The following is an 18,439-nucleotide window of genomic DNA, read 5'->3' on the forward strand; positions in this document are numbered from 1 at the left end:
AAACCCGAGGTAAGACTGATCGAGACCCCCAAACGTTCCATAAACGCCCTCCACACTCTAGAGGTGAACTGGGGACCCCAATCAGACACTATATCCTCAGGCACCCCATAGTGCCGGAAAACGTGAGTAAACAGGGCTTCGGCCGTTTGTAGGGCTGTAGGAAGACCTGGCATAGGGATGAGACGGCAGGCCTTAGAAAACCGATCCACAACGACCAAGATCGTGGTATTCCCCTGGGAGGGGGGAAGGTCCGTGACAAAATCCACTGACAGGTGAGACCACGGCCGTTGTGGAACGGGGAGAGGTTGTAACTTCCCTCTGGGCAGGTTTCTAGGCGCCTTACACTGGGCGCACACTGAGCAGGAAGAAACGTAAACCCTCACGTCCCTGGCTAAGGTGGGCCACCAGTACTTCCCGCTAAGACAGTGCACCGTCCGACCAATACCAGGATGACCAGAGGAGGGTGATGTGTGAGCCCAATAAATCAGTCGGTCACGGACCTCGAGCGGTACGTACCTCCGTCCCTCTGGACACTCTGGGGGAGTAGGGTCGGTACGTAACGCCCGCTCGATTTCCGTGTCGACCTCCCACACCATCGGTGCCACTAGACAAGACTCCGGTAGTATGGGAGTGGGCTCAATTGACCTCTCCTCTGTGTCATATCGTCGGGACAGGGCGTCTGCCTTAACGTTCTGTGACCCTGGGATATAAGTGATCTTAAATACAAACCGGGCAAGAAACATGGCCCACCTAGCCTGAAGAGGGTTCAGTCTCTTCGCTGCCCGGATGTACTCCAGGTTACGATGTCTCAGTCAGAATGAGAAAAGGGTGGTTAGCCCCCTCAAGCCAATGTCTCCACACCTTCAGGGCTTGGACCACGGCTAGCAGCTCCCTGTCCCCCACGTCATAATTGCGTTCCGCCGGACTGAGCTTCTTGGAATAGAAAGCACAGGGGCAGAGTTTTGGAGGCGTGCCCGAGCGCTGAGACAGTATAGCACCGATCCCCGCCTCGGACGCATCCACCTCGACTTGGAACGCCAAAGAGGGATCCGGATGTGCCAGCACCGGAGCCGAGGTGAACAGGTCCTTCAAATGACTAAATGCCCTGTCCGCCTCAGCCGACCACTGCAAATGCACCGGGCCCCCCTTTAGCAGGGAGGTAATGGGAGCTGCTACCTGTCCAAAACCCCGGATAAACCTCCGGTAGTAATTGGCAAAACCCAAAAAACGCTGCACCTCCTTTACTGTAGTTGGAGTCTGCCAATTACGCACGGCTGCGGTCAATCTCCATCTCCACTCCTGACGCAGACAACCGGTGTCCCAGGAAGGAGATGGACTCCTGGAAAAACAGACATTTCTCTGTCTTCACATACAGATCATGCTCCAACAGTCTACCCAGCACCCGACGTACCAGGGACACATGCTCGGTACGTGTAGCGGAGTATATCAGAATGTCATCAATATACACCACTACCCCCTGTCCATGCAAATCCCGGAAAATCTCGTCCACAAATGATTGGAAGATTGAAGGAGCATTCATTAGACCGTATGGCATGACGAGGTACTCATAGTGACCCGAGGTGGTACTGAATGCTGTCTTCCACTCATCTCCTTCCCGAATGCGCACCAGGTTGTAAGCGCTCCTGAGATCCAATTTTGTGAAGAAGCGCGCCCCGTGTAATGACTCCGTCATACTAGCAATCAGAGGGAGAGGATAGCTGTATTTAATAGTGATCTGATTGAGACCACGGTAATCAATACACAGGCGTAATCCCCCATCCTTCTTCTTCACAAAAAAGAAACATGAGGACGCAGGGGAAGTGGACGGCCGTATGTATCCCTGTCTCAAGGATTCGATGACGTATGTCTCCATAGCAGCCGTCTCCTCCTGAGACAGAGGATACACATGGCTACGAGGGAGCGCAGCGCCAACCTGGAGGTCTATCGCACAATCCCCCTGTCGATGAGGTGGTAATTGAGTCGCCTTCTTCTTACAGAAGGCGCATGCCAAATCGGCATACTCAGGAGGAATGTGCATTGTGGGCATTTGGTTCGGACTCTCCACCGTCGTTGCCCCTATGGAAAAACCTACACACCGCCCCACACACTGATCAGACCATCCCTTGAGAGCACTCTGTTGCCATGAAATGTTGGGGTCATGAGATGTTAACCAGGGAAGCCCCAACACCACTGGAAACGCAGGAGAGTCAATTAAATACAACTGTATAGTCTCCTCATGACCCTTCTGCATTTTCATCTTCAGTGGCGCTGTGACCTCCCTAATCAATCCCGACCCCAAAGGCCGGCTATCTAGGGCATGGATAGGGAAGGGCACATCGACTGGTAATATAGGGATTCCTAACTTATATGAGAAATGGCGATCGATAAAATTCCCAGCTGCGCCTGAATCGACTAGCGCCTTATGCTGGGAGTAAGAAGAAACCTCTGGAAACACAACTTGAATACACATATGAACAACAGAGAGCTCTGGGTGAGTTGGGGTCTTACTCACCAGGAATGACTTATCAGTGCGTTGCCTGCTGCCTCGAATCCGAGGAGACCCTCCCCAGCACCGAACCGCCGTGTGTCCTCGGCGGCCACAGTTGGTGCAGGGGACAGCCTCTCTCCTGGCCTCCCTACTACCAGCACCCCCGAGCTCCATAGGGCTCGGCTCGGAAGTGCTGGGGGATGGAATGGACGGCCCCAGCTCCGGACGTCCGCGGGTAGTCAACAGGGTATCCAGGCGAATCGACATGTCCACCAGCTGATCGAAGCTTAGGTTGGTGTCCCTGCAGGCCAACTCTCGACGAACGTCCTCTCTTAAGCTACACCTGTAGTGGTCGATGAGGGCCCTCTCATTCCATCCCGAATTGGCAGCCAGAGTCCGGAAGTCCAGTGCAAATTCCTGCGCGCTCCTCCTCCCCTGTCTGAGGTGGAATAGACGCTCACCCGCCGCCTTCCCCTCCGGGGGATGATCGAACACTGCCCTGAAGCGGCGGGTGAACTCCGCATAGTTCACAGTAGCGGCGTCTATTCCTCTCCACTCGGCGTGGGCCACTCCAGTGCCTTGCCGGACAGACAGGAGATGAGGGCAGACACGCTCTCGTATCCTGAGGGAGCCGGGTGAATGGTTGCCAGGTAAAGTTCCACCTGGAGCAGGAAACCCTGACACCCGGCTGCGGTGCCATCATAAGCCCTCAGGAGCGAGAGCCGAATCCCACTGGACTTCTGATGTGAGACGATAGGAGTGGCCGATGGTGGTGGGATCGTTGGAGGAGGTGTGGGCAAACCTCCTCTCTCCCATCGTCCCAAGGTGTTCATCACGTTATCCATGGCGGCACCAAGATTTTGAAGCATAGCTGCCTGTTGTAGGACGCGCTCCTCGAGTGATCCGGTCGGTGCCGTCGCTCCTGCTGACTCCATGTTGTGGTGTGTGATTCTGTCACGGCTGTCAGTGAGATGCGGTTGAAGAAGTCAGGCGCAGGACAAAGAACTCTCGGACACGTACTTTAATCCGATACTGAAAAGATGAACACAGAATAACTCCACGCAGGGAGGAAATAACCTGCTCACAAATGACATACGTGAAGTGAAACAATCACACACAAGATCCCGATGAGAGACAGGGGTGATATTAGGGCAACAATCAAACATAATGACGAACAGGTGTAAACAATACAGACAAAACTAGACAGACACCGATAACATCGAACGGCAGCAGATAGTACTCCGGGGACGACGAACGCCGAAGCCTGCCCGAGCAAGGAGGAGGAGCAGCCTCGGCAGAATCCGTGACAAATAAAGCCCCGTGAATTGAGAGAGCTTTATCACTGACCTCAACCCAGAGTCTCTCAGAGCGTTCACTGTCAGCCCACTGACACCCCTATCAGACCACAGCAAAATCTTAGTCTACTTGAACAGAGCAATACTCAATCATGAGGCATCAAAGCCAAAGGAACTGAATAATATTAAGAAATGCTATAGATGGAAGGAATGTAGTGTTGAAACCTACCAAAAAACAATTAGGCAACAACAAATTCAATCCATTCTAGACAACTTCCTGGACAAAACGTTCCACTGTAATAGTGAAGGTGTAAACTTGGCAGTAGAAAACCTAAACAGTATATTTGACCTCTCAGCTTCCCTATCAAATCTAAAAATCTCTAACAGAAAACCGAAGAAAAGTAACAACAGTGATAAATGGTTTGATGAAGAATGCAAAAACCTAAGAAAGAAATTGAGAAACCTATCCAACCAAAAACATAGAGACCCAGAAAACCTGAGCCTACGCCTTCACTATGGTGAATCACTAAAACAATACAGAAATACACTATGGAAAAAGAAGGAACAGCATGTCAGAAATCAGCTCAATGTAATTGAAGAATCCATAGACTCTAACCACTTCTGGGAAAATTGGAAAAACACTAAACAAACAACAACACGAAGAGTTATCTATCCATTTACATTACATTTACGTCATTTAGCAGACGCTCTTATCCAGAGCGACTTACAAATTGGTGCATTCACCCTATAGCAATCAAAAACGGAGATGTATGGGTAAACCACTTCTCCAATCTTTTTGGCCCTATAACAGAGAACAAACAGCAAAAAAATAAACATGATCAAATGCAAATCTTAGAATCAACTATTAAAGACTACCAGAACCCACTGGATTCTCCAATTACATTGAATGAACTACAGGACAAAATACAAACCCTCCAACCCAAAAAGTCCTGTGGTGTTGATGGGATCCTCAATTAAATGATAAAATATACAGACCACAAATTTCAATTAGCTATACTTAAACTCTTTAACATCATCCTTAGCTCTGGCATCTTCCCCAATATTTGGAACCAAGGACTGATCACCCCAATCCACAAAAGTGGAGACAAATTTGACCCCAATAACTACCGTGGGATATGCGTCAACAGCAACCTTGGGAAAATCCTCTGCATTATCATTAACAGCAGACTAGTTCATTTCCTCAGTGAAAACAATGTACTGAGCAAATGTCAAATTGGCTTTTTACCAAATTACCGTACGACAGACCATGTATTCACCCTGCACACCCTAATTGACAAACAAACAAACCAAAACAAAGGCAAAGTCTTCTCAAGCTTTGTTGATTTCAAAAAAGCTTTTGACTCAATTTGGCATGAGGGTCTGCTATACAAATTGATGGAAAGTGGGTTTGGGGGAAAAACATACAACATTATAAAATCCATGTACACAAACAACAAGTGTGCGGTTAAAATTGGCAAAAAACACACACATTTCTTTCCACAGGGCCATGGGGTGAGACAGGAATGCAGTTTAAGCCCCACCCTCTTCAACATATATATCAACGAATTGGCGAGGGCACTAGAACAGTCTGCAGCACCCGGCCTCACCCTACTAGAATCTGAAGTCAAATGTCTTCTGTTTGCTGATGATCTGGTGCTTCTGTCACCAACCAAGGAGGGCCTACAGCAGCACCTAGATCTTCTGCACAGATTCTGTCAGACCTGGGCCCTGACAGTAAATCTCAGTAAGACAAAAATAATGGTGTTCCAAAAAAGGTCCAGTTGCCAGGACCACAAATACAAATTCCATCTAGACACCGTTGCCCTAGAGCACACAAAAAACGATACATACCTCGGCCTAAACATCAGCGCCACAGGTAACTTCCACAAAGCTGTGAACGATCTGAGAGACAAGGCAAGAAGGGCCTTCTATGCCATCAAAAGGAACAGAACATTTGACATACCAATTAGGATCTGGCTAAAAATACTTGAATCAGTTATAGAACCCATTGCCCTTTATGGTTGTGAGGTCTGGGTCCGCTCACCAACCAAGAATTCACAAAATGGGACAAACACCAAATGGAGACTCTGCATGCAGAATTCTGCAAAAACATCCTCCGTGTACAACGTAAAACACCAAATAATGCATGCAGAGCAGAATTCGGTCAATAACCGCTAATTATCAAAATCCAGAAAAGAGCCGTTAAATTCTATAACCACTTAAAAGGAAGCGATTCCCAAACCTTCCATAACAAAGCCATCACCTACAGAGAGATTAACTTGGAGAAGAGTCCCCTAAGTAAGCTGGTCCTGGGGCTCTGTTCAGAAACACAAACAGACCCCACACAGCCCCAGGACAACAACAACAACAACACAATTAGACCCAACCAAATCATGAGAAAACAAAAAGAGAATTACTTGACACATTGGAAAGAACAAACAAAAAAACAGAGCAAACTAGAATGCTATTTGGCCCTAAACAGAGAGTACACAGTGGCAGAATACCTGACCACTGTGACTGACCCAAACTTAAGGAAAACTTTGACTATGTACAGACTCAGTGAGCATAGCCTTGCTACTGAGAAAGGCCGCCGTAGGCAGACCTGGCTCTCAAGAGAAGACAGGCTATGTGCACACTGCCCACAAAATGAGGTGGAAACTGAGCTGCACTTCCTAACCTCCTGCCAAATGTATGACCATATTAGAGACACATATTTCCCTCAGATTACAGCGATCCACAAAGAATTCGAAAACAAACCCAATTTTGATAAACTCCCTTATCTACTGGATGAAAAATCACAGTGTGCCATCACAGCTGCAAGATTTGTGACCTGTTGCCACAAGAAAAGGGCAACCAGTGAAGAACAAACACCATTGTAAATACAACCCATATTTATGTTTATTTATTTTCCCATTTGTACTTTAACTCTTTGCACATTGTTACAACACTGTATATATACATAATATGACATTTGAAATGTCTTTATTCTTTTGAAACTTCTGAGTGTAATGTTTACTGTTAATATTTATTGTTTATTTCACTTTTGTTTACTATCTACTTCACTTGCTTTGGCAATGTTAACATACGTTTCCCATGCCAATAAAGCCCTTAAATTGAAATTGAGAGAAACAGAACCTTGAACCACTCCAAATCAGCACCACCATCCCTGGGCTGCTAAAAACTGATACTATCTGGAAAGTGTCACGATCGTCATATGGAACAGACCAAGGCGCAGCGTGATGAACAAACATACTTTAATTAGTTAAAGTTTAAACACAAAACAAGAAACGACTCGTGACGTCCAACGGTATCAATGACCGAACACGGAACAAAAACCCACAAACACAAAGGGAAAACAGACAGTTTAAATATGGCTCCCAATCAGAGACAACCAGCCAACAGCTGACACTCGTTGCCTCTGATTGGGAGTCACTCAGGCAAACATAGAAATCAACAAACTAGAACCCCCAACATAGAAATAAACACATAGAATAAACACACCCTGGCTCAACAAATAGAGTCCCAGAGCCAGGGTGTGACAGAAAGAAAGACTCTTTGTTACACTATCTTTTGTTATACGCTGCCACAACATTTTACCTGAACATGATGAAATCTACTGCCCCTGGTATGAGATAGCATTTTTGTGAACCAGCTCATCGATCATTGGCTGTGATTGGTCGATTGGCAGCTTTTTTCGGGCCGATTGGGTGATCATGAACAGACCCCACAGAGTGATCAATGAAAGAGTTGTTTCTTGTTTGACATCTGGAATGTTGGGTGTCACGAAAAAAGGAGTGTATGCCAAGTATCTAGCAAAGACACAAATACTCAAAGTCCTGCTGTGATTGTTTGAATGAAATAGAGAGAAACATTGGGTGGTAGCCTACATCCTAAGGTTGGGCAGTAAGTTCACAGAATACATTCTATAATAATAATGTAATTCTGTGGGTGTTTATAGTTGTCCTATTTCACACACGTACAAGTGTGTATTACACACATGTAAATTGGAAATGTGTTTTTTGCATATCCCAACTCCCCCAAAACACCCTCGAAGAGTCGGGTCACAGCCTTGTTTGTCAGATCAGTTTTAGGTGGTATGTGTATGGCTGGTAAGACAAGGCTCAAGTGGTCCTCAGTTGATAGAACGTGACGCTTGCAAGTCAGGGCTGTGAGTTCGGTTCCCGCTGGGGTCACCAATATGGAAATTGCATGCACACACTACTGTAAATTGCTTTGGATAAAAGCGTCTGCTAAATGGCATATTTTATTATGTAATTAAGGGAGTTGTACCGGTGTAGCGCCTCTTTAAGTGCTGGTGAGGATGGGCCCAAAGAGGGATCTGAACCAAAGAAGTATCATGGTGGTCGTCATACTGTACTGTGGTGTTTTAAACCATGCATGTCTTTGTCCATGTCACCCATAGGAGGCCCTCGTGTTCTCGTATGGGACGGGTGGTCTGCGTGTGCTTCCACTGAATTGGGTGAGGATATGTGGCTTTCTGCCTGCTTGTGTGTCTGTAGACTGGTAGTAGGAGACTGACTTGTCCCTAGCCCCCATCCTCCTTGCTCCTCTCATCCTCTCCTCCTCTCTTCTCCTCTCCTTCCTTAAACTCCTCTAGGATCCTGTGGTATCTCTCCTGTGTCTTCCTTGTGTCGTACTCTATATGATGGATGCCCATAGTAGATGTTAACTCAACATGTGGCTGCTGTAGTGATGATGGTTAATTTAACGTTAAACCCAGTCAGTCAACCTTTGACCCGGTTGTTGTGCTAATGATCTGATTACTCTGCACGTCCAGTAACGAATCATCCACCTCTCCAATCATGATCATGAGTAGACAACCTTGTGTGTGTGTGTTTGGTGGTGGGTGGGTGTGGGTGTTTGGTGGTGGGTGTGTATGTTATCGAAAGACACATTGCTCTGAACATCCCAATAACACACATTATCACATCTCTAACTTCTCAGAGAAATACAATGAATTCATAAAATATTCAAAATCCTTGACTTTTTCCACATTTTGTTGTATTACAGCCTGAATTTAAAATGGATTACATTTAGATTGATCTACACACAATAGCCCACAATCTAAATGTGGAATTGTGTTTTTAGACATTTTTACTAATTAATAGAAAATGAAAAGCTGAAATGTCTTGAGTCAATAAGTATTCAAAACGAAATAACTTCAGGAGTAACAATTTGCTGAACAAGTCAGATAATAAGTTGCGTGGACTAACTATGTGTGCAATAATGATGTTTAACATTATTTTTTAATGACTACCCCATCTCTGTACCCCACACATACAATTACAGTGCATTCAGAAAGTATTCAGACCTCTTCACTTTTTCCACATTTTGTTACATTACAGCCTTATTCTAAAATTGATTAATTCCCCATAATTACAAAGCCAAAACAGGTTTTTTAGAAATGTTTGCAAAAGTATTATTTACATAAGTATTCAGACCCTTTGATATGAGACTCGAAGTTGACCTCAGGTGTATCCTGTTTCCATGTATCATCCTTGAAATGTTTCTACAACTTGATTGGAGTCCACCTGTTGTAAATTCAATTGATTGGACATGATTTGGAAAGGCACACACCTGTCAATATAAGGTCCCACAGTTGACAGTGCATGTCAGAGCAAAAACCAAGCCATGAGGTTAAAGGAATTTTCCAGAGACCTCCGAGACAGGATTGTGTCGAGGCACAGATCTGGGGAAGGGTAACAAAAAATCTCTGCAGCATTGAAGGTTCCCAAGAACATAGTGGCCTCCATCATTCTTAAATGGAAAATGTTTGGAACCACCAATACTCTTCCTGGGAGCTGGCCGCCCGGCCAAACTGAGCAATTGGGGGAGAAGGACCTTGGTCAGGGAGGTGACCAAGAACCCGATGGTCACTCTGACAGAGCTCCAGAGTTCCTCTGTGGAGATGGGAGAACCTTCCAAAAGGACAACCATCTCTGCAGCACTCCACCAATCAGGCCTTTATGGTAGAGTGGCAAGACGGAAGCCACTCCTCAGTAAAAGGCACATCACAGCCCGCTTGGAGTTTGCCAAAAGGCACCTAAAGGACTGTCAGACCATGAGAAACAAGATTGAACTCTTTGGCCTGAATGCCAAGCGTCACGTCTGGAGGAAACCATGTACCGCTCATCACCTGGCCAATACCATCCCTATGGTGAAGCATGGTGTTGGCAGAATCATGCTGTGGGGAAATTTTTCAGCGGCAGGGACTGGGAGACTAGTCAGTATCGAGGAAAAGATGAATGGAGCAAAGTACAGAGAGATCCTTGATGAAAACCTGCTCCAGAGCGCTCAGGACCTCAGACTAGGGCGAAGGTTCACCTTCCAACAGGACAACGACCCTAAGCACACAGCCAAGACAACGCAGGAGTGGCTTCGGGACAAGTCTCTGAATGTCCTTGAGTGGCCCAGCCAGAGCCCGGACTTGAACCCGATCGAACATCTCTGGAGAGACCTGAAAATAGCTGTGCAGCGACGCTCCCCATCCAACCTGACAGCTTGAGAAGATCTGCAGAGAAGAATGGGAGAAACTCCCCAAATACAGGTGTGCCAAGCTTGTAGCGTCATACCCAAAGGTCCTTCAACAAAGTACTGAGTAAATGGTCTGAATACTTATGTAAATGAGATATTTCAGTTGTAATTTTTTTATAAATTTGCAAACATTTCTATAAACCTGGTTTTACTTTGTCATTATGGGGTATTGTCTGTAGATTGATGAGGGAAAAAAACAATTGAATCCATTTTAGAATAAGGTTGTAACGTAACAAAATGTGGAAAAGGTCAAGGGGTCTGAATACTTTCCGAATGCACTGTATCTGTAAGATCCCTCAGTCGAGCAGTCAATTTCAAGCACAGATTCAACAACAAAGACCAGGGAGGTTTTCCAATGCCTTGCAAAGAAGGGAACCTATTGGTAGATGGGTAGGGGAAAAAAGTAGACATTGAATACCCTTTGAGCATGGTGAAGTGATTAATTACACTTTGGATGGTGTATCAATACACCCAGTCACTACAAAGATACAGGCGTCCCTCCTAACTCAGTTGACGGAGAGGAAGGAAACCGCTCAGGGATTTCACCATGAGGCCAATGGTGATTTTAAACCAGTTACGGAGTTAAATGGCTGTGATAGGAGAATACTGAGGATGGATCAACAACATTGTAGTTACTCCACAATACAAACCTAAATGATGGAGTGAAAAGAAGGAAGCCTGTACAGAATACAAATATACCAAAACATGCATCCTGTTTGCAATAAGGCACTGAAGTAGTACTGCAAAAAATTTGGCAAAGAAATGTACTTTTAGTCCTGAATACAAAACATTATGTATGGCGCAGATCCAACACAACACATCACTGAGTACCACTCTTCATATTTTCAAGCATGGTGGTAGCTGCATCTTGTTATGGGTATGCTTGTCATCCCCAAGGACTAGGGAGTTATTTAGGATAAAAAGAAAATGAATAGAGCTAAGCACAGGAAAAGTCCTAGAGGAAAACCTGGTTCAGTCTACTTTCCAACAGACACTGGGAGTCAAATACACCTTTCAGCAGGACGATAACCTAAAACGCATGGCCAAAATGTAATATACACTGGAGTTACTTACCAAGACGACATTGAATGTTCCTGAGTGGCCTAGTTGCAGTTTTGACTTAAATCTATGGCAAGAGCTTGAAGAATTAAACAAATTATATTGGCCAAATATTGTACAATCCAGGTTTGTGAAGCTTTTAGAGACTTACCCAGAAAGGCTGTAATCGCTACCAAAGGTGATTCTAACATGTATTGACTCAGGGGATTAATACTTATCTGATGAAAATATGAGTGTTTTATTTTCCATAATAAAACATATATTGTACTTTTTATTACATAGTATTTTGTGTAGATCGTTGACAAATAAATGACAATTAAATCAATTTTAATCCCAATTAGTAACACAACAAAATGTGGGAAATGTCAAGGGGTGTGAATTCTTTCTGAAGTCGTGGTCAAAAGATTTGAGAATGACACAAATATAAATGTTCACAAAGTCTGTTGCCTCAGTTTTTATTATGCTAATTTGCATATACTCCAGAATATTATGAATAGTGATCAGATGAATTGCAATTAATTGCAGTCCCTCTTTTCCATGAAAATGAACTTAATCCCCCAAAAAACATTTCCACTGCATTTCAGCCCTGCCACAGAAGGACCAGCTGACATCATGTCAGTGATTCTCTCGTTAACACAGGTGAGAGTGTTGACGAGGACAAGGCTGGAGATCACTCTGTCATGCTGATTGAGTTAGAATAACAGACTGGAAGCTTTAAAAGGAGGGTGGTGCTTGAAATCATTGTTCTTCCTCTGTTAACCATGGTTACCTGCAAGGAAACACGTGCCGTCATCATTGCTTTGCACAAAAAGGGCTTCACAGGCAAGGATATTGCTGCTAGTAAGATTGCACCTAAATCAACCATTTATCGGATCATCAAGAAGTTCAAGGAGAGAGGTTCAATTGTTGTGAACAAGGCTTCAGGGCGCCCAAAAAAGTCCAGCAAGCGCCAGGACCGTCTCCTAAAGTTGATTCAGCTGCGGGATCGGGGCACCACCAGTGCAGCAGGCAGGTGTGAGTGCATCTGCAGGCACAGTGAGGCAAAGACTTTTGGAGGATGACCTGGTGTCAAGAAGGGCAGCGAGGAAGCCACTTCTCTCCAGGAAAAACATCAGGGACAGACTGATATTCTGCAAAAGGTACAGGGATTGGACTGCTGAGGACTGGGGTAAAGTAATTTTCTCTGATGAATCCCCTTTCTGATTGTTTGGGGCATCCGGAAAAAAGCATGTCCAAAGAAGAAGGTAAGTGCTACCATCAGTCCTGTGTCATGCCAACAGTAAAGCATCCTGAGACCATTCATGTGGGGTGGGCTCACTCACAATTTTGCCTAAGAACACAGCCATGAATAAAGAATGGTACCAAAACATCCTCCGAGAGCAACTTCTCCCAACCATCCAAGAACAGTTTGGTGACGAACAATGCCTTTTCCAGCATGATGGAGCACCTTGCCATAAGGCAAAAGTGATAACTAACTGGCTCGGGGAACAAAACATCGAAATGTTGGGTCCATGGCCAGGAAACTTCCCAGACCTTAATCCCATTGAGAACTTGTGGTCAATCCTAAAGAGGCGGGTGGACAAACAAAACCCCACAAATTCGGACAAACTCCAAGCATTGATTATGCAAGAATGGGCTGCCATCAGTCAGGATGTGGCCCAGAAGTTAATTGACAGCATGCCTGGGCGGATTGCAGAGGTCTTGAAAAAGAAGGGTCAACACTGCAAATATTGACTCTTTGCATAAAATTAATGTAATTGTCAATAAAAGCCTTTGACACTTATGGAATGCTTGTAATTATACTTCAGTATACCATAGTAGCATCTGACAAAAATATTTAAAAACACTGAAGCAGCAGACTTTGTGAAGACCAATACTTGTGTCATTCTCAAAACTTTTCACCACGACTGTATGTGCTAGTATGCTGATAATAACTCCTCTCTCGCTCTCTCCCTCCACCTGTCCCATCTCCCCCTCTCCTCCCCTCTCCCCCTCTCCCCTCTCAGGGCAGTGACAGTGAGTACGAGGTGGATCAGAACAGACACAAGACCCACTCTTTCGTGAGCCACTACATCAGTGACCCAACCTACTACAACTCCTGGCGCCGCCAACAGAAGGGCATTTCCCGGGCTCAAGCTTACAGCTACACTGAGTCAGAGTCGGGCGACCCGGAGCCCTGCGCCCCACCACCACCCCTGCCCCCACTGCCACCCCAGCTCACCTCCACCACCCCTCCGCTCCAGCTCCAGACCAAGGGTCAACCCCAGGGCCTCCCACCCCAGGGCCAGGGTAGTCTCTTCAGGCCTAAAGGCAGCCGGACTCCCACCCCCTCTCAGCAGCTCTCCACCCCCTCCAGCCACTCCAACACCCTGTCCTACTGGCCCCCCAGCAGCCCCAGCCCGGCCCCTGGATCTCGAGCCCCCATCGCCGGGTTCTCTTCCTTCGTTTGATGCAGAGAGAGGGATCCGTGCTCCCTTCTGAAAACAAAACCCACCCCGCCGCCCAACGTGTGTGTGTTTAGAGAGTAAATACCCAACACACAACACACACAACAAATAAACCCTTGAAGTCTACCATTTTCATTTTGCTTTCTGTCATGGCTGGTGTTATTCAAAAATAATTCATGCTTGTTTTTATTTTGTATTTGTATTAATGAGTTATGTTGTAAGGATCAGACTGTATACAGACAGGACAGAAGTTACATACTTTATTTCAGTACTTTTTTCCTCGTGTGCGTGTGCTGGTATAGTTTTATTTTCATTCTTTAATGACGACAGCTACTGACAGCTACTTAGAACATGATAGTATCTATTAGCTTTTCTGTTTCTGTTGCTGCTTGATTGAGTTGCATGAGTTTTTTTTTTGTATTATTTATTTTCTTTTCATTGTTACACTTCTACACACATTCAACAATAAAATAATCTAGTTAGGGTCTGTAAAATGTCAAGAGAATCTTCGAAAAAATTATCTAGAAGACAATAAAAGTGTCATGGCGTCGATCCACACTCGGATAACAAGCACTAATGGAAGTGAGATCCCAAAATGGAGCCATACAAGCGAATTTAAAGGATGGAGAGAGGAACAGGGTATAGAAAGGACACAGTAATGAAAGTGAAAAACAAGGAGGAGGCCAATTGAGGCCGAAATGAGCCCACTGCTATTCTGGAGGTCTTGAGATGCCTGGGCCTGGCCAATTTGGCCAATGGAAGTTTCTGGGTCTTCATGTAAGACATGTCAGTAACCTCTGCCCTATGATCTATGGACCATGACCTTCCTTGGAATCAGCTCTCTGGCGTGGCATAGCCTATAGCACATGCACAATTGAGTCTGACAGCATTTCGATGTCACTGGCAAGTCACATCTTTGTGCCTCTGTGCTGTACATACTGTACACCAAGGGCCCGGTCGCCTGGCCAGGGAGGAGATGTGAAATGTACTGTATGTCTAAAGAGAAAATGTTCAGGTTGGTCTGCAAGTTGTTTATTTCATTGTCCTTCAGTGGATCAGACATGCATTGGTTGATTATAAATAGGGATTCATATTTTCCGGAGAATCTACACATTTTCCTTCCCGAGAAAATTACAAGCCCTTCCCAGGAATCCCGGTATTCCCTTTCAAACCGGAAATGCTATTTTAAAGCATATATTACCAGCAAAAAAAAATGACAGAATTATACCACTGTAAATTGATAAAATACACAGGAATCTAACAGTTTCTTGTTACATTTGTTGCAATTAAACAAATGAAACAAGTTATCTCAAAGTCACCACACTATTTCGTTGATGTATTTTACTTTTAATATAGGCCTAAGAAGCACTGTTGGCCTATTGGTAAAATATTATGAGGCTATTACAGCCTAGTGAAAATTATATTCGTTTTAGCCTACCATTGACTGAAATATTTCAGCTAGCTTGTTGTTCCTTCCCGCTCCCCTTGCACCTGGCTATCAGTGGATTGCGGGAAGGTTGTGGCTGTTTTTACTTCATGGTAACCAACTTATTGTGGTGACTTAGTCTCAGGGAACATATCTGATGCTGCACTAAACAAACAGATAAGCAAATGGCCACACTAGCAGCGGAGATTCAGCACCATGGATGGCGCCACGGTTGATAAATTCCCCGCGAATCTGACTTTAAAGACAAGCCCGTGATCTGGCGTTTGTTAGTGTAACACCATGGAACAACGTTGCAAATGTCTATTTCCCCTTGAGCGCTTTTGCAGACACGATGTATCAGCCGTTTTGTTAACAGTGAGAAGCAGTTTATATTTTGGAGCTTCTGCCAGTGCCACACAGCTAAAGTTTGGAGATTTGTGAATGTGAGATGGAGACTGCCTACCATAACTGTGTTGAGAGGTTGCGTGTAGCCTGCTACAGTTTCATGATAGTCAACAATGCCAGTTAAAAATTAAAAGGCATTTATTGGGGACTTGTGTTGAGTAGCCTAAATTGGTAGGCTGCTAGCATTGTGATCCCTGGACTAATGTGTGAATGAAGTCGAATAGATAAAATCAATTTCATGCAGATATTCGCACATGCATATTTGGTATTTTTCCAAAGAAATTATATATTATTGTTCCAGCGATTGTCATTTTTTCTTCTCGAGAATCGGGAAGGAGCTTGGTCGGGAAATCTTGGGATCCTGGATTCCGGTGTTAATCCCTAATTATAACATAGCTATTGTGAGATCTGACACCACTTAAGAGTACAGACTGCGGAATGGGACCTTATCAGGGTCAGCGGCACAAATGGCACCCTATTCCCTACATAGTGCACTACTTTTGACCAGATCCCTATGGGCCCTGGTCAAAACTAATGCACTAAATAAATAGTGAATAAAATAGTGCACATCCCGAATGGATTCCATCCATTTAGGATGGAATCCAGGTCATTACTACTACAGGGGCTCATCAACCACTTTGAGCCTTCCCTTGATCTGACAGGCTCTGGGTGGGAAGAAATCTAAAAACTCGACCTACCCTGATGATCTAACCTACCCTGTGGAGTCACGACTCACTCACAACCCTCATCAACACAGCGCCACTGCACATGCCCAGTGGCCCACAACACATCATCAGATAGTGACATCGTCACGCTTCCACATCAAACTATAAAGAGTGGAAGTCATAAAAATACAGCCAGCATCTTAAGTGTTCTTTGAGTTCAATGGTTCCTACATGCGGGCACAAGGAGAGGAGCAGGCTCAGACACTGGGGCCATTTTTAAAAACAGACAGAGAATAGACAGTTCCGCTGGTCTCCACAGAGTTTTCAAACCCAGAGTAGATTCGAGCCAATGCTTAACATGTCAATACTTCCACCTTGTGAAAGTGATACTGACACTTTTTTATTTTCGTCAAAAAACTACTTTATATCGAAGGAGTGTTTTTGATTTGACGGCCCGCACATGAGCTTAGCTAGCTAACGTCGCCATGACATCGCCTACAAACGTGATCGGGGAATTCTATTGGAGAAGCAGTTTCTGGAGCTCTTCATCTATAGGCTCTTTGGCGTCTCTCTCATCTGGCTCAGATGCTGCTCTCTGTCAGTGACATTATAATGGGAAGTCTTTGAGCTGGCGCAAAGAGATGTTGTCATGGAATGGATTCACCTCTCTCTCTCACGTTGTGTAACGATGATGGTGTTGATGATGATGATGAGCGAAATGCACAATGCAGGTGTGACTGACTGCAAGTCCTATCTGAATATGAGAATGTTGTCTGTGCTGACGTGTGAATATTGATGATAACACTTCTTCAACATAAGCTTTATCCACTGTGTGTCTGGATACAAGAGACTGTACAGGATGCCCAGGAGAAGAAGAGGGAGGGTAGGTAGGCACTGCCCGCTTGGTGCCTGCCCTCCATGCCCAGCTGAAAAGGCACATACATTTAAGTACAGACTCAGTGGTGGTATAGTCACAGTTTTATCATAATTCTCATCTGCTTTTTTCTCTGTGGGGTGATTTCACTGTACGCAAAATAAGCCTATCATTATACTGAATCTGAATGGATATATGATCATGGTACATTTCCAAAATAAATTATTTTTCAATGGGAGTCCTGGTACTGTATGGATACTGTAAAGGAGGGGAAGGGATGAAAGTAGTGGTGAAGGGGTAGAAAAATGGGGGGTGGGGTTGATGTGAATGGAGAGTGGCTTTGAAATTGTATTACTGTAACCATGGTAAAATACACTGAGACAGTGATGACCGTAAACAGTGAATGTGTAATGATGTATAATATAATGTGTCATGATAAAAAGACAGCCAGCATTTAAGTGTTCTTTGAGTTCAATGGTTCCTACATGCGGGGACACAGAGAGGAGCAGGCTCAGACACTGGGGCCATTTTGACAGATAATAACCACATCTGCAGGTCTCTCTCATCTGGCTCAGGTGCTGCTCTCTGTCAGTGACATCATTATCGCGGGCAGGAAGCCTTTGAACCGGCGCCAAGAGATGATGTCATGGAAGGGATTCATCTCTTTCTCTCACGTTTTGTAACGACGATGATGGTGATGGTGATGTTGATGATGATGATGAGCGAAATGCACAATGCAGGTGTGACTGACTGTGAGTCCTATCTGAATATGAGAATGTTGTCTGTGCTGACGTGTGAATATTGATGATAACACTTCAACATAAGCTTTATACAGAGCATCCACTGTGTGTCTGGATACAAGAGACTGTACAGGATGCCCAGGAGAAGAAGAGGGAGGGTAGGTAGGCACTGCCCGCCTGGCGCCTGCCCTCCATGCCCAGCTGAAAGGGCACCGCACATATAGGTAACTGCCAAAATAATGGAAAAACTTTAAGGGAACACTAAAATAACACATCCTAGATCTGAATGAATGAAATAATCGTATTAAATACTTTTTTCTTTACATAGTTGAATGTGCTGACAACAAAATCACACAAAAATGTTCAATGGAAATCAAATGTATCAACCCATGGAGGTCTGGATTTGGAGTCACCCTCAAAAGTAAAGTGGAAAACCACACTACAGGCTGATCCAACTTTGATGTAATGTCCTTAAAACAAGTCAA

The 18,439-nt window shown here is 44.9% G+C and overlaps 1 protein-coding gene across 1 annotated transcript in view; it reads left to right on the forward strand.

Annotated features, from left to right (window-relative positions):
- Positions 1-17,452, forward strand: part of LOC311100843 (protein sidekick-2-like) — an 80,505-nt gene extending 63,053 nt beyond the window's left edge. Inside the window, exon 38 of the mRNA XM_084141819.1 lies at positions 13,404-17,452. Coding sequence (XP_083997945.1) covers positions 13,404-13,847 — 444 coding nt within the window. The 3' untranslated portion in view covers positions 13,848-17,452. The remainder of the gene's footprint in view (positions 1-13,403) is intronic.
- Positions 17,453-18,439: the final 987 nt, after the last annotated feature.

Source organism: Coregonus lavaretus, assembly GCF_964263955.1.
Source record: "Coregonus lavaretus genome assembly, chromosome: 25".
Lineage (NCBI taxonomy): Eukaryota > Metazoa > Chordata > Actinopteri > Salmoniformes > Salmonidae > Coregonus > Coregonus lavaretus.